The sequence below is a fragment of the Archocentrus centrarchus genome, chromosome 6 (assembly GCF_007364275.1).
Source record: "Archocentrus centrarchus isolate MPI-CPG fArcCen1 chromosome 6, fArcCen1, whole genome shotgun sequence".
In the NCBI taxonomy this organism is placed as follows: Eukaryota; Metazoa; Chordata; class Actinopteri; order Cichliformes; family Cichlidae; genus Archocentrus; species Archocentrus centrarchus.
The window spans coordinates 26,262,893-26,283,212 of NC_044351.1; the positions used below are offsets into that span (position 1 = coordinate 26,262,893).

The window sequence follows — 20,320 nt, forward strand, 5'->3', positions numbered from 1 at the left end:
CGGTGTATTTATTCTCCAGAGTAAACAAACAGGAAAGGGGTGGAGCACAAATGTGTTGTGCGTTGTTGCACAGAGTGATTCTTATCGCAAATTACATAATACCATTTGGTAAGTCTGTAATTTAACAACACAACATGCACGGACTCACTGCACCTGACGTTGTTGTAGTGAAGTCCAGTGTTTAGCAACGAGATGTCCTCTATTGGCAAGGAAAGCCATCTTATTAAACGGCCAACGTCAAAGCAGCGTCAGCTTTATTTACAGCTAAACAGACTGTCAAGCAGTTCTTGTTCTTGTTCCTATATTTTCAGTTTCTTATAGATGTACTGTGTTACTGCATCCATGACCACACACTTTGTGAACTCTTGATCACCCACCTGTACATACTGGCTTGAAAGTGCCCAGAAATTATTATGTAGTCTCACAGGCTGCAACTGCACCACCTGCTATGAGGAAAGCATGCATATTTCAGTACCTATAATATATTAATAATACATTTCACATGCTTCATGCCACTGTAATTTTTAGAAAGTGAATTCCTGATGGACTGCAGCTTCACTCCAAGTTACTGCACCATTTAAACAAGTGTTATTATAAATCATAAAGTGTTAGAAATCATGAAGAGTATATGAAAACCAATCAGACAATAAAAGATTATCTAAAACACAGTGCACATTTTATTATATTTAAATACATAGGTATAGTAACAATTTTTCTAGGTCAAAGATTCCTAATTATTTTACATTTCATACAGATACTTTGTGGTGTTTACAGTAGGAAAACTCTGTAAATATATTTGTCTTATGTATATATATATATATATATATATATATATATATATATATATATATATATATATATATATATATATATATATATATATATATATATATATATATATATATATATCATGGTAGGTTGAAAAAATAGATGAGTGTTACAAAACAAAGAGTTAAATAAGAGGTGATGGTGACAGAACAGTGAACAACTTTCCCTTGGCCCTGTGGTCCATGTTTTATCTCCATGACGAGTCTCGGGATGTCAGGACTGCAAGACACACAAAAATAAGTGGGGATGATGATCCCTTTGTATTTGGGGGGAAAAAAAAACAAAAACAAAATAATAATAAATTAAAAAAAAAAAAAAAACAACACGAGAGACTTGGCTCAATCACATTATTCACACAACTCTATGAGAAACGCAGATAGACCCAAGACCAATCATTGGGTTATTTCCTGTACCCACAGAACTTGTGCACTATGACTGGAGTTTTGCAATCAGAAGAGCATTTCTGAAACATAAGCAGTTTCAAGCTGTGTCTATAAAAAGCACTGGGATGTATTCTGTTTCCAGAGGAAAAAGAATTTATATAATCCCAAAAATAAAACTTCAGGCAGCAGAAGGTAAAGAGAATGCACACCTCAACACATGTCACTTTGACCTGTCAGCACAGATGCAAACACAATATAATGAAATGTTAAGCGCTAAGACACAATAAATATTGGTTTAAGTTGGTTTATATGGTCATTTATGGATGACAGCTCCCATTATTTGATTGAAGATTGTTATTGGAACCTAGGTGTGTATGTAAGCTCCTAAATCTACAGCACACTGAGGCACAATGCAGATTGTGACAGGTCAAATGCTGTGTGACGAAAGCAAAGGAACCAGGCGCATCCATCCCAGTGGAGGCAAAGAAAAGCATCTTAACAAACCCTGGTCCTGTGGAACTACTTTTGAAATGCATCTCTTCTTTTAGCATGGAGTTTGACAAAAATAGACTTGCAAAAGATATGAGCTCACCAAATACATTTCACCATCTCCAGAAAGAGAGCAGAAAGATTACATTTCTCTGTAGGCACACAGGGACCAAGGCTTCACATGGGAAGAGAATGGGACAGTGCAACACATTTTGCAGAGCCCTCATAAAAGGCTCTTGCTCTTTGGTCAAACATCACCAAAGTACAAGGCATTGTATAGATACACCCCCTGTCATAAATAGTATCTATACATAAAAGGCAAACTGAAATGACATTGGTGCCATATATTTTCATGTCAAGAGTAAAAAACCAACACAATCAAAATGCCTGCCACAGTACTTCCCAGTGTGATTGCTGTGTTATGTGGAGATACTTTGAAAAGCAGCTATTCATAGTCAATTATTGACTTGAGGGTGGAAAGGCCACTCAGTTATTACAGAGTAGGGGAGGGGGGTTAGCAGCAAATCCCTAAATGCATTAAAGTATAACAAAAGCAGCTACTGTTAGTCCAGAAGCAGTAAGAGGGGGAGAACAGGGAATAAGAGAGATATGATAGAATAAACAGACCCACAAAAATTAAAGCATACAGGAATATGCGACAAATTGGATGATGGAACATCTAAGAATATTGTAAAAAGTTTGGGACAGAAATCTAGAGAAGACTGAGAGATAGCCAAAGAGGTCTTTATGTCTTTAAATGTAGAGCAGAGGGAAGCTGCTGAGAAGCAGCAAGGGCAACCACCATAGGGATCCGTCAACTACCCAGTACCAAAAACGACAGGTCTAGCCTGAAACCCAATCAAGCTGGGGTAGAAAATATGGGGGCAAAGAGCAAGGCAGGAGAGGAGCAGGGCAGTAGACTTGGGAAGCAGCAGGGTCTCACACATACACACCCTCAGGGTTGAGACTGGACACCAGAGGGTTTTGAAGATTGCGTGGATGTCCCAGGAACTGCTTTGCAGTAGGACGAGGTGGAAATTCAACCGAAGTTAAGTTGTGGTCTGAGTGAAAGGAAGAAATATCTTTAGAGGACATTAAATAGGTATACCATGTTTAGTTTAAACCAATTTTTTTTGTCTCCATACTACCATTCTTGTATCCATCCTGTAGAAATTGCTCCAGTTGCTCCTGAAGCTCTGTGCGTGAGTTGGTGTGACCAGGCAGGACACCTGTTTGTTGAATAAACTGCTGCAGGTTACACTGCCTCAGCTCCTTATTCAACTCCTCCAGCTCATCCTGCTTCGCCTGAGAGGTAAAGAATATGAATCAGGGAAGAAAATACAAGACAAGTACTTCACAAGTAAAGGAAAATGGGTGCGGCATATGAAAATATTATGACTTGTTAAGTATAGTGGATATAATGCTGCATGATAATTTCCATCCATCCATCCATTCACTTCCGCTTATCCTGGTCAGGGTCGCGGGGGGGCTGGAGCCTATCCCAGCTGTCATAGGGCGAGAGGCAGGGTACACCCTGAACAGGTCGCCAGCCTGTCACAGGGCCAACACAGAGAGACAAACAACCTTGCACACTCACATTCACACCTATGGGCAATTTAGATTAGCCAATTAACCTAACCCCAGTAAGTGCATGTCTTTGGAATGTGGGAGGAAACCGGAGTACCCGGAGGAAACCCACGCAAGCACGGGGAGAACATGCAAACTCCACACAGAGAGAGGGAGAGGCCTGGGCCAAGGTGGAATCGAACCCAGGCCTTCCAGATGGTATTCTATCTGTGAGGCAACAGTGCTAACCCATGCGCCACCGTGCTGCCTGCATGATAATTTATCACTGCATTTATAGAGTTATTTTTCTTGCTTTTACCACAAGGGGGCAGCAGACTCTAAAGGTCTATTTTCAAGTCACTGATTAAGATTACTGCCCACTGGGTCACCATTGGACTCTTTCGGCTGCAATGAATCATCAAATCATCACAAGTACTATAAGACTTTTTCTGATTCAATCAGATTTAAGCAGCCTGAGGAAAACTTATAAATAGATAGAGACCACTGCGTATTTGCTTTATACCCTTTAAAGTTATCTTCACAGATGAGATGCCTGGTGGAAAGATCAATCAGCGACAATTACTGAAAATCTGGTAATTAAGAACATTCCATCGAAGCAGTGGCATCACCTTTAGGGCCACAGACTGAACTCTGATGCACACAAACAGGCTAGTAAATCAGTCTTAATCGACTAACCATTTTGTGCTTAGTCAATGTGTCAAGACACAGTATGGGGAGCAGCATCAGTATGCTATGCCCCCCCCTTCCACAGTGCCTGTGTGTGTGTGTGTGTGTGTGTGTGTGTGTGTGTGTGTGTGTGTGTGTGTGTGTGTGTGTAAGTAATTGATGTTGGACCGAGGCAGCCTGGTGAAGCAGTTCACACCTGCAGGTCTCTCTCCATTAGTCTGATGACAGGAACACTGTGCTCATCATCACCGACACTTTAAACGCTCGGCTGGCTGCCTCAACCGATCAGCTGACTGATGACTGACATAGACCCCCGTTCCATTACTATGAACATAGCTTTATTATACCCTGTCAGGTTAATATTTCATTTACAGGAAATACAGGCTTCTCATTTCCTCCATGCAATTACTGTCTGGGTGGCAAAATGCCTTGGGGGTTACTTTTGGATCATAAACACTCGCAGTACTACTGGTTACCTGTTATAAACCAGTCATTTCACACAGCCAGGTACAAAAAAACAAAAACCTGATCTCTCTGTTCTGCAGCAAGTTGATTTGTGACAGATGCATCTCCACTTTATAGGCAGACATGTTAATGTCTGACTATAAAGTTTCCTATTTCTTGTGGCCTACAGGACAAAGAATAGGACACAATGGGTTTTCAGTCCAATTGAAAAATTGAACTATCATTGTGACTATTGCAAAATTTAAGTCTCACTTCAAACAGGGCTAGGCTTTTACTGATAGAGCCACATCTGTGACAACCAAAAGAAAACTGAAATCACAAAGCACCCAACAACAAGCTGAGGCTGAGTAGTAGATCCAATAATCAACCAACAATACAAGATGTGTGGTGTTCCAACCACTTCTATGGCTGCAGGTATATAAAGCCACCTAGGCATGCAGACTGCTTCTACAAAAATTTCTCAAAGAATGGGTCGGTCTCAGGAGCAACTCAGCCACAAAGTGGTAGGCCATGTAAAATGACAGCGCAAGGTCAGCAGATGCTAAGGGGCATAGTGTGCAGAGGTCGCCAACTTTCTGCACAGTCAATCATTACAGATCTCCAAACTTCATGTGGCCTTCAGATTAGCTGAAGACCAGTGTGTAGAGAGCTTCCTGAAATGGATTTCCATGTCTGAGCTGCTGCATCCAAGTCTTACATAACCAAGCACTGTGCAAAGCATGCCACCACTGGATTTTAGAGCAGTGGAGACGTGTTCTCTTTAGTGACTGTCTGGGGGTGGGGTGGGGTTGTTTTTCAGGAGATGGGCTCAGCTCCTTAGTTCCAACTTTGTGGGAACAGTTTCGGGATGGCCCCTTCCTGTTCCAACATGACTGCACACCAGTGCACAAAGCAAGGTCCATAAAGACATGGATGAGCGAGTTTGGTGTGGAAGAACTTGACTGGCCTGTACAAAGTCCTGACCTCAACCCGACAGAACATCTTTGGGATGAATTAGAGCGGAGACTGCGAGCCAGGCCTTCTCGTCCAACATCAGTGTCTGACCTCACAAATGTGCTTCTGGAAGAATGGTCAAAAATTCCTATAAATATACTCCTAAACTTTGTGGAAAGCCTTCCCAGAAGAGTTGAAGCCGTTAAAGCCACAAAGAGTGGGTCAACATCATATTAAACCCTATTGATTAAGAACTGGATGCCACTCAAGTTCATATGCATGTCAAGGCAGACGAACCAATACTTTCGGCAATGTAGTGTAGGTCAGTGCAATATAATCACAATCAGTAACCACATGTTTAGAAAGTATAATGCATAAAAAATGACACCTGCCAAACCAGTTAAGCTAGGTTGTAAATAGCTCTCCTGACAATGAAACACTTTCAGACATGGTACGACTGAGCATTCAAATTACTGCATCATCAATATACATCAGGTTTCTTGATGTAGTGTTTGCTGTGAGTGTAAAACTTGGATACAGTTTAGAGTAACACAAAAGAGGGTTTGTACTGCACCCCTGAAATGACACCAGAAGGGCTGATGTAGATTTACAGCATTTTTCTAAAACAGAGCCCTCTCTCCTTACCTGCAGCAGAGACTCTGCTTTCTCCAAAGCCCTGTCAGTCTCAGATAGCTGTTCCTCTAGTTCTGTCCCATGTCTCTCTTGACTCCATAGCTCTTCCGTTATAGCATCAAGTGACTCCTCAGGCCCCTTGGCTTTCCCTTGTGCCTGGGTTTCCCGCTGGATCTCTTGCTCTAGTTGAGCAGAGCGAACTGAAAATTCATGGAGTCGCCGTCCACAGTCATCTAGCTTTGCATGGAGCTCCCCAAGTTTCCTTCTCATTCCTCGCTCCCTTTCTACCTCTGCTTTAAGCTCCTCCTCCCAGTACTGCTCATGTGCGAGTTCTGCCTGGTTTCTCCGCATTGCTTGCTCCAAAACACCCATCTCTTCTTGCAAGTGTGCATCAGAGACTGGTGAGGGACATGGAGATGGGTAGGGACGCTCCCAGGTGTGTGATTCCCTCTCTAAGGCTTCTAGCTGGGCCTCAATGGCCCTCAGTCTCTCCTGTTGCTGAAGAACTTTCCTGAAGACCTCATCTTTTGAAGGTAGTGAGGGAGAAGGGGATGACACATGAGGAGACAGAGGGCTGGATGAAGGAGAGGGGGAGGCTCTTTGCTCTGGGGAGTCCCGAGGAGGCCTATTAAATTGTTTGGCCTTGGTTTTAGGAGAAGTGGATGGCCCCAAACTAAAGGTCAGGGCTTTTTTAGGCTGGCTACGTTTTGAAGGCTCTGGTTCAGGATGCTTGGGCAATGGAAGGGGAGTAGCTCTTTCTTGTTTTGAGTTAGGTCCATCACTGCTGCTGGGGCCCGTGCGGCGCAGAAAGAACTGAACTTCATTGCCATGTTGGCCTAACTTTGCCAGAGACTCTAGAGGCCTCTCTGTGGCCAGCAGCTGCCTTTCTGTGTCCCTTAGACGCTGGATAAGAACATAACGGCCTGTCTGACCTGGGACAAAGACAGAGACAAAGAATGATTATAAATAAATCTAAGAACTAAAACAATTTCCTAGCATAAAATATTACATACAAAGCTGAAAAAACAGCATCACACTATTTTTTTCCCTCAAAAATGACATAGTCAAATCTGCTGTATTCTTAGTTACTTTTTTCTTTCAGTGTTAATAAAGCAGTGGGGGTTACTTTCTCATACCAATACTAAGTAATGCTGAGTGAATAAATGACATCAGATGCATTATGATGATGCTGATACCTCTAAATCTCTGCCTCTGTGGACTGGAATAAAAGGCAACTGCGTAAGATCCACACAACATATGAAAAATGTTCAAATAAACTGAAGTTTCCACAAGGACCTTGAAATTAGGACAAACCCTCCCTAATGACTTGGCAAGCAGCTTGCTCATTGAAGGAGGAGAGTGCTAAAACTGGAGTTCTGTTCAATCCTGCTGCAGCGTATAGCTTGAATAAAGCCGGAGGATATAGGGACAGAGCGCCGGCTCAAATCCAAACTGACCTGCTGACAATCTAGCAGCGTACTCAATTTCGGTCAGTGGAGAGCGAAAAGGTTAATAAAGGACAGGATCGGTGCAATTCTGCAATGTATCAGCACATTTGTTTTGTCTGCACCAAAATCTAAATGCCAAACTGTTATCTAAACAAGTCTGAGGTACTTACCAATGGCCTGTGCCAGAGCAATGACCACATCCTGGCAGGAAGTCTCCTCAGATAGACCACATACAACCCGTACAACTCCATCCACCCACACTTTGAGCTCCATCTGGGATCGACAGGTGAGGGATAAGAAGGCCTTCAAAAACAGATCAGTTCAGCTTGGCTTTACTCAGCTTACCACTGCATGGCACTACCTCTGTAAAAAGATTGAACAGCAGACATGAAAGTAAGAGGAGTGCTACTCAAGGTAAAAAAAAAACCAAAAAAAAAAAAACCAGCATACAAAAACTTGAGTTTAGATGTTCTTATGTAATCCAGCACCAACATATGGCACACAACTTGTTGATAACCTAAACATGATGCATTGTAAGCAGTCGTGCAGTACATAATGACCTCACTTGCTGGACATTTTGTCGAAATACCAGTTTACACAACAAACTGACATCAAAAATGTGCTGTGCTGTGCTGAGTCATGGATCAAACAAATGTAAATTTGAAGATTGCCAGCTGACGGTTAGAGCATTGTGACGTTTTATTAAGTTCCCAGTGGTTAGTTAAGAGCCCCACAGTATCGTGTGGACCTGGGAGCATAAATGCCAATCTGTAACCCAATTAAATGCTCTGCTGCCCTCCTTCAAAGCCGTTATGATAGCTTAGTGCCGAGGGGAACAGACAGGGAAAGTGGAGCAACTCAAGTGTGTCTATGTTTTGAAGAGGGTGTTTGGGAGAGTACAAATACAGGGAAACATAGCAGGAGAGATAGAATAAATGTGTGTATGTGTGTTCAGTCTGACGGGCCTCAGCAGGACAAGAAGTGGGTTTCACCAAACTTCCAGAGTTGATCAGCAGGAAGCCTAAAACGTGTTGAGGCAGCAGGTTTTACCTAAAGAAATTTCATTATGTTCAGTCCTCTGGTCTGTCTGTACTTTTACAGCTACACTTCAAAACAAGGTAATAAAATACTGTCATACACATAAAAACTGAAAGGCCTCAGGCAGAGTTATCTGCAGGACTTGGCACAGTAAGTAAAATTTTGTAGCCTAGGTGGGTAAAAGGCAACTCTTCACCCACAGTCTGACAGATGGTGTTCTCTTTCTGCCTGTCTCTGTGTTTCAATGGGAGGTGTTTAATACAGAGCCCCACCATTATCTTGTCCTTCATTCAATGCATGGCTTTGCTCCACTGGGTATTGGGAGCTGCTTTGGAGGAATGCACTGACTTCATCTTCCAGCCAGAAGAATTCCTGCTTTTCTTAACAAAGCCCTTGCCCCACCTTTCCTCTGAACTGGCTTGTCCACACCACCATTACTTCTCCACTGTTTAGATGCCAAAACAAAAACTCTGCTGGGGAGCAACAGCCTATCTGATATGGCAACAGCATCAGTGAGACCAACTCAATGTGGCACCGGAGGGGAGGACGACGGTGCTCCAAGAGTGAACCCGTACAATGAGATCATAGGAAATAAAGTAGCAGATAGTGACAGATGATCACATCAGGTAAAAATTCATTTGAGTGAAACGTGTACGATGATTTCATCTGGAAAGAAACTTGATATGAGAAGGGAGTGCTTATCAAACTCCAACACAGAAATGTTAACCCAACTGGAGATGTCAACATTTTTCTTTGAGAAGGCATACATTGTGCTCTTTTGTAATGCACAATCAAGCCGAACTGGTTGAGTCACAGAATGAATAGACAATCATTTATTTTAGCTGTAAGCCTTTTTTTTTTTTTTTAAACACATAGAGGTGAACAGAAGAAACAATCTTCAAACAACGAAATGCAACGTTAGAGGCTAGAACCAAACTTTCCCAGCTAAAAATGTCACTCTCCCATGATGTTTAGCTCTTGTTCCTCCTGGCTGGTGAAATGTGATAAACTAACAGGAAACAAATGGGCCTGTGAGTTTCAGGTTGCTGTCTATTCTTTTTGTCAAAGGCAGAACAACACTGACAACAAGACATCCACCTGACCCAGCTCATTTTCTTAGAACAGCTCTGGCGTACTGTGTCAGTTCTCATGAAAATACAGGAGGAGAGGCACATAAAGAAACGCACCATCAAAAACATAGACTATAAACACCAAAGATAAGGGCTGGGATAATGCTTAGAATAATCCACAATTCAAAGAAAATGCATTCACCAAAGGAGGATGAGTTTAATGCAGAGCACTTAATTTCAGAGTAAACATGCAAATGCTGTGGACAAACACCAGCTGCAGTTTGCTTTGCACATGTTCGCAGTCACTAAACATATTAGAACCTGATGTTAGCCTATTACAGACATCAACATTTTAAGATTAGGCTTAAAACTTTCCTCTTTGATCAAGCTTATAGTTAGGGCTGGATCAGGTGACCCTGAACCATCCCTTAGTTATGCTGCTATAGGCCTAGGCTGCTGGGGGGGTTCCCACAATAGACTGTTTCTTTTCATTCACCTTATTTACTTTGTTTATATTCCACTCTGCATTTAATCATTAATTGATATTAATCTCTGGCTCTCTTCCCCAGCATGTCTTTTCTCTCCCCTCAGCCCAACCGGTTGCGGCAGATGACTGCCCCTCCCTGAGCCTGGTTCTGCTGGAGGTTTCTTCCTGTTAAAAGGGAGTTTTTCCTTCCCACTGTTGCCAAGTGCTGCTCATAGGGGGTCGTTTTTGACTGCTGGGTTTTCTCTGTATTATTATGGGGTCTTTACCCGCAATACAAAGCGCCTTGAGGCGACTGTTTGTTGTGATTTGGCGCTATATAAATAAAATTGAATTGAATTGAATTGAACTGCCACATACACTGTCTGACATATGCATATAAGAAAATGTTTTTGTTTTATATATAGTACAGAGTAATTGCTGAGGTTATTTAGAAATGTGTCAATAGTTTGGCAGGCAGAGTGACTCCTACTCCATTGTTTCCAATAATCACATGGAGCAGGGTAGCATATCACAACTGAGGAAATGGTGGTATGGAGTCAATCACTCAAAATCATCCTTTATTTATTTCATTTACTTAACTTTATTAATTCAACATTGTCCCTGATAAGGCAAAAAGTACAAAAAACCCCTCCTGGAAATCAGAAATGAAGGGAGGAGCACCGGGAATAAAACACAACAAAACTGCAAATGAAAAAGGATAAATTTACGCAATTACAATCCAACACCTTAAACTCAGATCGACCCAGCCTACCTAACTCTAAGGAAAAAAAAACACATCCCATACCTGACCTCTACTTTACCCATGGCCCACACACCCAAAGTAAATGGGTTGCAATTTTAGCTGAAACTGACTGGTCACAAATCCCCTGAAGAGAAATACATAGTAATCAATAATCTCTCACTCCAAGCTCAGATAAAAACACATTCACAAAAAAGCCACTTGAGGAGCTCATCTGCTGAATTTCACAATGAAAACAGTCAAGTCATTCTTATATGTCTGATGAAAGATAAAGAAAGACAGTGAGGATGACTGACAGTGCATAAATGAGAAAGGCAATGAATAAATAAGAAAAAATGCTGACAAATTAAAAAAAAAAAAAGAGAGAGAGTGGTAGCAAAAATGTGCCATTCCTACCGTTATCATCACTCATCCATCTAGCAAACCGGCTTTGCATCTATCATCACCCGGTATATGCCCCTGTGTTTCTGGAATGAAGGTCTTCCAGCTGCTCTGTGAATTTTACTAAAAGAAAAAGTAGCTACATCACAGCCCTGAAGATACACATGGCATGATCTGATTCAAGCTGTAAACTAATGGGACCCTTAAAAGCTGGCCAAGTGCCAACTGTACAGCTGGTTACCTAAAATAAAAAAAAGTGCAGTACAAACATTTCAGGTTGCTCAGACAAGAATCAAGTGGGATTTTTTGAAAAACACCCAATCTCCAAATGTTTAATTTTTTACCCTTACATATGCAATAATGCCTGCAAAGTCATAAAAGCCGACATTCAAGCACCATGCACATGGTTTAATGCACCCTGGCAGACACACCTCAATTTCCTTTTCAATCGTCTGAACAGGTCATTTCTGTTAGTCATACACAATATTAGGAAACGCGCGGAAACAAAAGCTTTGCAGAAAAATTCCATAAAGGCTTATTAATGTACTAGAGCTACTAAATGCTTGAGGCTACACAAGGGTGTGTAATGAGTATGAGTGTGCATGCAGGGGAAGTACACAAACCTGTGTCATGCAGATGCAATGGTCAAAGGTTGGTAATGCATGCCCGTATGTGTTTGTGAGTTTACAAGAAGACACGCCATGTATTCCTATCTTTATGAGAGGCTGCTCAGGCTCTGAGCAAAGGCAGTACTATCTCTGCAGCAACACAAGTCTGAGGAACAATGGCAGGCGTAAAGGGCACATCACATTTTCAATGGATTGTGGCAACAAATGCATAAGCAAACACAACAAATGCATACAAACACTTATCCCTATCAGTATCTGCAGGGAAAATAAGACCCTGCCCCAGGCTTCTTTACGTGTATATAATGGGATAAATATTGGTGTTACAGGACAATGAAAGGCACTAGGATAAGCTAGGCCCTCAATGCCGCTCTGTTCCAGGTTGACAAAGAAACACTCAAAGAGACAGTAACACACTGGCACAGAACAGCCTGGTCTCATCTAAACTGCAGAGAGACAACTGTTGTTCTGGTTCTACACTCCGCAGACAATGTTGCCACTTTTGTGGCCTCTGGCATCGCTGAGTCGTCTGACACACCAGCTTTTATTGCCATTCTGGAGTGTTACTGCTGATAAGCACTGTTAGCACTAATAAAATGGAAAACAGATATTTTATTTCATCCTGCCATGCATCCCTGTTCCCTGATTCTTTATCACACCACCTCCTTTTTCAGATTCTAGTATCGACCGTGTCAGCACAGGTGATGCTGCACAAACAGATGAGACCAAAAACAAAGAGAAAGTTCCATGACACGATCGCAGTTTCAAATTGCACAAAAATTGTTCATAATGGCAGAAAATTGTACTTTAGCTTCAGCAATTAGAACTGGGTTTGTATGTGGAATATTTTATGATGACTCACATGGGTATTCTCAGTTTCCTCTTATTTATACAGTTGGAGAAATCTCTATTTGCTTGCATACTGGCTGCAAAAGAGTTGCAACGGACACACAAAATAACTGGAAATGTACTTAATGTACACTTTAAACTGTTAATATATTGACTGATAGTGCCAATGTAAAAGCTTATATTCCAACACAAGAAGTGTGATGGGAAAAACAACTGGATTAAAAAAAAGAAAAATTATTAATAGGTAAAACTTTTTGCAGTCCCAATATGTTTCAACCTCTCTTCTTCCACCTGTGCATTTTTGAGTAAAAGTTGCCTCCAGGACTGAACTGTACTGATCCCTGTACAAAACATCTGTGCAATCCTGGACCAACTCAGCCTTCAGGTACATCTAGAAGGTATTTGGGGAGTTGGTTTAAATTAATAACGCTAACAAGCCTAGCCTAGCCTCATGTATTTATTAGCAGTGACTGCATCTTTGACAGATCTTCTTCCAAACCTTCCATGATGAAAGCATGAAAGAAATACTTTCTCCAACAGATACCGGTAGCTCCTTTGCATTAGTTATTATCAGCAGAGACCCAGTGCCAGCGGCAGACAGAGGCACACTGGGTATTGTGAGAAAACAGCTGTAGATGTACTACTGTTCTACTGCACACATTAGAACTTAAGTTTGCATGTAGACGCAACGATCACATGGTGGATGATTAAGTTTGTCTTAAAAACTTAATCAAAAAAAGGGTCAGTTTGTGACACGTGGACAAACTTCTATACTTGCTTGCAAAACCATATTTAATTTTCATGCCAGCATCAGAGTAGCCTTATGTGCAAAAACTGTGTGTGACATTCACTGCGGTGCTTCTTCCTCACAGTCCAGGGCCAGGCTCCAGCAGCCTCTCCAGATACACTGCTTGTTAATTAGACTGAATGATCGTCTGGTTCTCTGCTAGCATAGCTTCAGTGAAGCTCCAACACACCTGATGAATAATGCAGATTTTCACAGTACATTGTTTGGCAAATATTTCTCAGAAAAAGTCCAAGTGCTTGTTACTGGCAGGCTCTTTTGAAAATGTCCCCTATCTGACTGTGTTTCCGCTCTATTGACATGCTAATGACTGAGTGCAAAAGAATCAGAAACAGCACTAATAAGCTTTGGTTGTCATACTTGCATACAGGGATCTGTCACTGCAGCCTTTAGCCTTCTCCATTATAATGATTGCCTAATCCAAGTGTGAAATCTCAGTGAGAGTGGATCAGTGGTTCATTAATACAGGCAGCACCTTTGTCTCCAAATCAAGGGCAAATATAGGGAACAGGGAAGAATTAAGCTAGTTACTGAAAGGTTGCCAGAAAAAAAAGAGCTTCACTAAGGTTGTTATACACCTTTAAATTTTTAGATCTCATGAAAAGTTGTTCCTAACACATATTAGTTATGTTATCAGTTTTGCTCTTGTTTGAACGTTAACCCTAAATGACATAGTGCAACTCAAGCTCTTTACACTATATATAGCAATAGAAAAATTAAAATAAAATACAATCTGTCCTTGCGCTGAGCATGCAACTGATGATCAGTGAAAGTTTACAGCTTAAAGTCAATTACTTCCAGTTGAAGGAAGCCTTGACATGGCTGTTGAGTCTTGCCATCACCTGTGGCAGTCAATACCCCTGCAGTCACACTGTGTAAAAACAGCACTTAGTGTAAAATCCCAGTCATCATGAATCACCAGCAGCACTCACAGTAACAAATGGTAGCCCGGTCATAACCACAAAAGAGAGCATATATAGATGTTACACAATGGACATTTTTTAAAATTCAATTCTTGAAAGTACTGATTCTCACCCAACGCCAGCCTGGATAGGCTCCAGTCCCACAGTGACCACGAATTTGAGAAGGGGTAAAGAAAATGGACTGATGGACCAAGAAAGGTTTTACTCTTATTATTCTACTCCGGCAGTCTAAAGGACTCAACTCACAGGTACATGCCCACAAGCATGTGACCACAATAGTTTACACAAGCTTGGTCAAAATAAAACAATACTGCATTATTCACCGCACCAAGTGAATACTTACTCATACCTGATTTGGCAGTCATCATTCACTCATTTGCTTCAACCCTGGTAACCGAGTAGAGATGAGTACATTAGAGGGGAGGAATTTGTTTGCTCTGACTCATAGATCCACAAAGCCAGCATCTAATTGTGAGAATGATAATAAAGTCCCTTGCACATAGCCAATAAGAGGTCAGGCAGCGCTGACCTCCACTGAGAGCTCAGCTCAGGATGAGTGGTTTGGTTGCCTGCAAGCTGAGCCCTGCAAGCACAGGAGTTTATATTGTTGGGTGAGCCCAAGAAGAAGGCTTTCTGACTGCTGAATGGGTACCCATGTGTAATTATATACTCCCAATCTGACTCAGCAGTCCTTGCCAGGGAAGGAGGATATCACTCTGTTCCCAGCCAAACTTATACAAAACACATAGTAGTGAAAAACACACTTATATAGGTTGTGCAGTAAGTACATGGTCATATATAGTTTATGTACAGACAAACAGAGGAGAACATTCAGTTAAGAGATGGACAAAATAATAGGTTACATGAAAATAAGTACAGACACCAGGCAGCCTGACTCAAAAAATGATTATGCTTGAACCCACTAATTTAAGGAAAGCAATTTACACAGTACATAAGTGGAAGATTTGTAGTCTTTAATTTTCCAGCACAAGTTATTTATAGTTTTTTTTCTTCCAGGTGCATGTGTGCAAGTTCCACACTTACATCCGGCATGTACCCCTGCATGTGTCATTGAGGAGGAATGCTATCCTCCAGTGTCACAAGTTTGAAGCTGAACTCATTAGTAATTTAAAGGTCGCTTCCATGTCTGCTTATATAAATTATTCAATCTTGTTTTTTTGTTTTCTCTTTTGTTTTTCTATGTTCTTGAAACAAATTCAAAAATAAAGCCTCAAATATAAAACAGGAAAACAATAATTAGGGCCAAAGCAATGCAGTCTTTATTGAGACTGACTACAAACTTTTAAACACTTGTCAATAGTTCAGTCTACTTTAATTCACATGGAATTCCTTTAATTCCTTTGACTTTAGAGCTATTCAAGGAAGGCTATTTTGTCAGTGACTGAGAGTGGTGGTGTTTTTTCATCATTCTTTAAGTCCATGCAATCTATGATGCAACATACACTTGTCAGTCCTTATCTGAAGTGAAGAGCTGAAGGGATTGTTGCCATTAGCTCACCCCCCCAAGGTTATTAAAAAATAAATAAATAAATCACACATATACACGTGTGTGTGTGTGTGTGTGTGTAAATCTCAGAAATCTCAAAGCACATCAACATCATCTACACACCTGTCTGTCACAGGTCTGTTTGACTATTAGGTAAGACAGTTATAACTTAAGGACAGGGCAGGTGTGCACTCTTGTACAAGGATGGATAAGTAATAGTACAAGGAAAACACATAACTCCTGCACATATATCTCTCTGTTTAATATGTGTTTTCACAGATGAAAGTGAGGAATTCGACCCAGTCTCCTTCCAGCAGGTGGGCATTTTACATATGACTACTATAGCTAATGCAATCCATTCGCTGCTGGTTTTGATTAGGCTTGACTTTAAAACTGAAGGCTGGGCCCCGACCATGACAATCTTTGAACGACAGCCAGAAAGTTTGAGAGGCAACCACCAGCTGTACACATTAACATGTTATTCCACTTTCAGCTATGCAAAACATCTATGCTGACACCTTTACAGTATTTACCTAGGGAGTTTAAACATGCCTGGCCCTTACTGAGGAATACAGGGCAAAACAGCCACAGAGTGAGAGAGACCAAGGAGACCGTGTGTGTGTGTGTGTGTGTGTGTGTGTGTGTGTGTGTGTGTGTGTGTGTGTGTGTGTGTATACACCTCAAGGTAACATATTGCAGCAGACATTGTTCAATCTTGCTACAGAGATAAGATCGGCCGGAAAGGAGATTCATTCCACAAATGCGCTGTTTGTGTGTGGTAAGATAAGGGATCTGAGGGATTAAACAGGTAAGCACTTTGGTATTTACAATGCGTCACAAAACTACAAACAATGTTCACATGTATGTGGTCTAAATTATGAGAGTCAAACAAACATCAGTGGAGTAAAGAACAATTAAAAGAAAAAAACAGATCTAGAGCAACTTAGGGAGGTCCCCCAAGACACATTTTTGTAAGCCATCCATCCATTTTCTTTCGCTTATACGGGGCTGGGTTGCAGGGGCAGCAGGCTAAGCAGAGAAGCCCAGACCTCCATCTCCCCACCCACCTCCTCCAGCTCATCTGGGTGAACCCCAAGGCGTTCCCAGGCCATCCGAAAGATATACACTCTCCAGCATGTCCTGGGCCTGCCCTGGGGCCTCCTCCCGGTAGGACATTCCTGGAACACCTCACCCAAGAGGCATGCAGGAGGCATGCAGGAGGCCACCTCAACTGGCTCCTTTCAATTCAATTCAATTCAATTCAATTTTATTTATATAGCGCCAAATCACAACAAACAGTCGTCTCAAGGCGCTTTGTATTGTGGGTAAAGACCCTACAATAATACAGAGAAAACCCAACAGTCAAAATGACCCCCTATGAGCAAGCACTTGGCGACAGTGGGAAGGAAAAACTCCCTTTTAACAGGAAGAAACCTCCAGCAGAACCAGGCTCAGGGAGGGGCAGTCATCTGCCGCGACCGGTTGGGCTGAGGGGAGAGAAAAGACATGCTGTGGAAGAGAGCCAGAGATTAATATCAATTAATGATTAAATGCAGAGTGGAGTATAAACAAAGTAAATAAGGTGAATGAGAAGAAACAGTGCATTATGTGAACCCCCCCCCAGCAGACTAGGCCTATAGCAGCATAACTAAGGGATGGTTGAGGGTCACCTGATCCAGCCCTAACTATAAGCTTTATCATAAAGGAAAGTTTTAAGCCTAATCTTAAAAATAGAGAGGGTGTCTGTCTCCCGAATCCAAGCTGGGAGATGGTTCCACAGAAGAGGGGCCTGAAAGCTGAAGGCTCTGCCTCCCATTCTACTCTTAAGTATCCTAGGAACCACAAGTAAGCCAGCAGTCTGACAGCGAAGTGCTCTATTGGGGTGATATGGTACTATGAGGTCTTTGAGATAAGATGGTGCCTGATTATTCAAGACCTTGTATGTGAGGAGAAGAATTTTAAATTCTATACTAGATTTAACAGGGAGCCAATGAAGAGAAGCCAACATGGGAGAAATATGCTCTCTCTTTCTAGTCCCTGTCAGTACTCTAGCTGCAGCATTTTAGATCAGCTGAAGGCTTTTCAGGGAGCTTTTAGGACAGCCTGATAATAATGAATTACAATAGTCCACCCTAGAAGTAATAAATGCATGAATTAGCTTTTCAGCATCACTCTGAGAAAGGATGTTTCTAATTTTAGAAATGCGCAAATGCAAAAAAGCGGTCCTACATATTTGTTTAATATGTGCATTGAAGGACATATCCTGGTCAAAAATGAGTCCAAGATTTCTCACAGTGTTACTGGAGGCCAAAGTATGACCATCCAGAGTAAGTATCTGGTTAGACACCATGTTTCTAAGATTTGTGGGGCCGAGAACAAGAATTTCATTTTTATCTGAATTTAGAAGCAGGAAATTAGAGGTCATCCAGGCCTTAATGTCTTTAAGACATTCCTGCAGTTTCATTAATTGATGTGTGTCATCTGGCTTCATTGATAGGTAAAGCTGAGTATCATCTGCATAACAATGAAAATTGATGCAGTGCTTTCTAATAATACTGCCTAAGGGAAGCATGTATAATGTAAATAAAATTGGTCCTAGCACAGAACCCTGTGGAACTCCATAATTAACCTTAGTGTGTGAAGAAGACTCCCCATTTACATGAACAAATTGGAGTCTATGAGATAAATATGATTCAAACCACTGCAGTGCAGTACCTTTAATACCTATAGCAAGCTCTAATCTCTGTAATAAAATGTTATGGTCAACAGTATCAAAAGCTGCACTGAGGTCCAACAGGACAAGCACAGAGATGAGTCCACTGTCAGAGGCTCTAAGAAGATCATTTGTAACCTTCACTAATGCTGTTTCTGTACTGTGATGAATTCTGAAACCTGACTGAAACTCTTCAAATAAACCGTTCCTCTGCAGATGATCAGTTAGCTGTTTTACAACTACTCTTTCAAGAATCTTTGAGAGAAAAGGAAGGTTGGAGATTGGCCGATAATTAGCTAAGCCAGCTGGGTCAAGTGATGGCTTTTTAAGTAGAGGTTTAATTACAGCCACCTTGAAGGTCTGTGGTACATAGCCAACTAATAAAGACTGATTGATCATTTTTAAGATTGAAGCATCAATAATTGGAAAGACTTCTTTGAACAGTCTAGTAGGAATGGGATCTAATAAACATGTTGCTGGTTTGGAGGAAGTAACTATTGAAGTTAACGCAGAAAGATCAACTGGAGCAAAAGAGTCTAAACAAACACCAGCAGTGCTGAAAGCAGACGAACATGAAGAATAATCTTTGAGATGGTTATGAATAATCTTTTCTCTAATGTCTAAAATTTTATTTGTAAAGAAATCCATGAAGTCACTACTAGTTAACGTGAAAGGAATACTCGGCTCTACAGAGCTCTGACTCTTTGTCAGCCTGGCTACAGTGCTGAAAAGAAACCTGGGGTTGTTCTTATTTTCTTCAATTAATGATTAGTAGTAAGATGTCCTAGCTTTACGGAGGGCTTTTTTATAGAGCAACAAACTCTTTTTCCAGGCTAAATGAGCATCTTCTAATTTAGTGAGACACCATTCCCTCTCCAGCTTTCGGGTTATCTGCTTTAAGCTGTGCGTTTGTGAATTATACCACGGAGTCAGGTACTTCTGATTTCGATGTGGGAGAGCAGCAGCTCTACTTTGAGCCCCTCCCAAATGGCTGTACTTCTCACCATATCTCTAGGGGAGACATCAGCCACCCTTTGGAGGAAGCTCATTTCTGCTGCTTGTATTCGCGATCTCATTTTTTTGGTCACTACCCAAAGCTCATGACCATAGGTAAGGGTAGGGATGCAGATTGACCAGTAAATCGACAGCTTTGCTTTCTCACTCAGCTCCGTGTTTGTTAACTGCTTCACGTGAGAGTGCTTATTTTGATAAGAAATGTGTAAATACATGTGAAAGTGTGACGAGACTTTTCTGACATGTTGTGTTTTATGTCTGTTGTAGTTTTACAATTTGAGTATATGTGGATGAAGTGGCAGTTCAATTAAACTTTCATGAAGGAAAGCCCCGCTCCTCATTTACTCTTGTTAGCTATCTGTCAGTGCTTTGTTTGGACACAACTGCCAGGACAGAATATGAAGGAATATTCAAAGCAGCAAGCAGAAAGACAGAAACACCAAGTATGAGATATATCAAAATAAAACTGAAATAACATTTATAGCATGTTCTACTTTTGAGGGAGCTGCAGGTTTTACCCACATAAGATACTCAGGAAACTTAGTAAACCTGAATCTTGGTGCAGGGCCATAGTCTGAGGGTATTCTGATACTAAAAACATAGATGCATCTCTTTGGGTGAAATAGAGGATCAGTTTTGGTCTCCTTGTCACAGGGTTAAAGAAAGCAGAGTAAACCAAACTGTATGAAACTCACAAGAAAAAATTTCTATGTACCAGCTCACCAGGGATGCACGA

The 20,320-nt window shown here is 41.3% G+C and overlaps 1 protein-coding gene across 6 annotated transcripts in view; it reads right to left on the reverse strand.

The window, feature by feature from the left end:
- Positions 1-888: 888 nt before the first annotated feature.
- Positions 889-20,320, reverse strand: part of rassf7a (Ras association domain family member 7a) — a 42,139-nt gene continuing 22,707 nt past the window's right edge. For 4 of the 6 annotated variants that reach the window (XM_030731616.1, XM_030731617.1, XM_030731614.1 and 1 more), the window contains 5 exons: positions 7,603-7,795; positions 5,997-6,916; positions 2,849-3,005; positions 2,654-2,761; positions 889-1,047 (listed from right to left, as the gene is read on the reverse strand). In XM_030731616.1, coding sequence (XP_030587476.1) covers positions 1,016-1,047; positions 2,654-2,761; positions 2,849-3,005; positions 5,997-6,916; positions 7,603-7,705 — 1,320 coding nt within the window. In that variant the 5' untranslated portion in view covers positions 7,706-7,795 and the 3' untranslated portion in view covers positions 889-1,015. The remainder of the gene's footprint in view (positions 1,048-2,653; positions 2,762-2,848; positions 3,006-5,996; positions 6,917-7,602; positions 7,796-20,320) is intronic. The other 2 variants (XM_030731618.1, XM_030731619.1) reach the window with 1 other exon arrangement.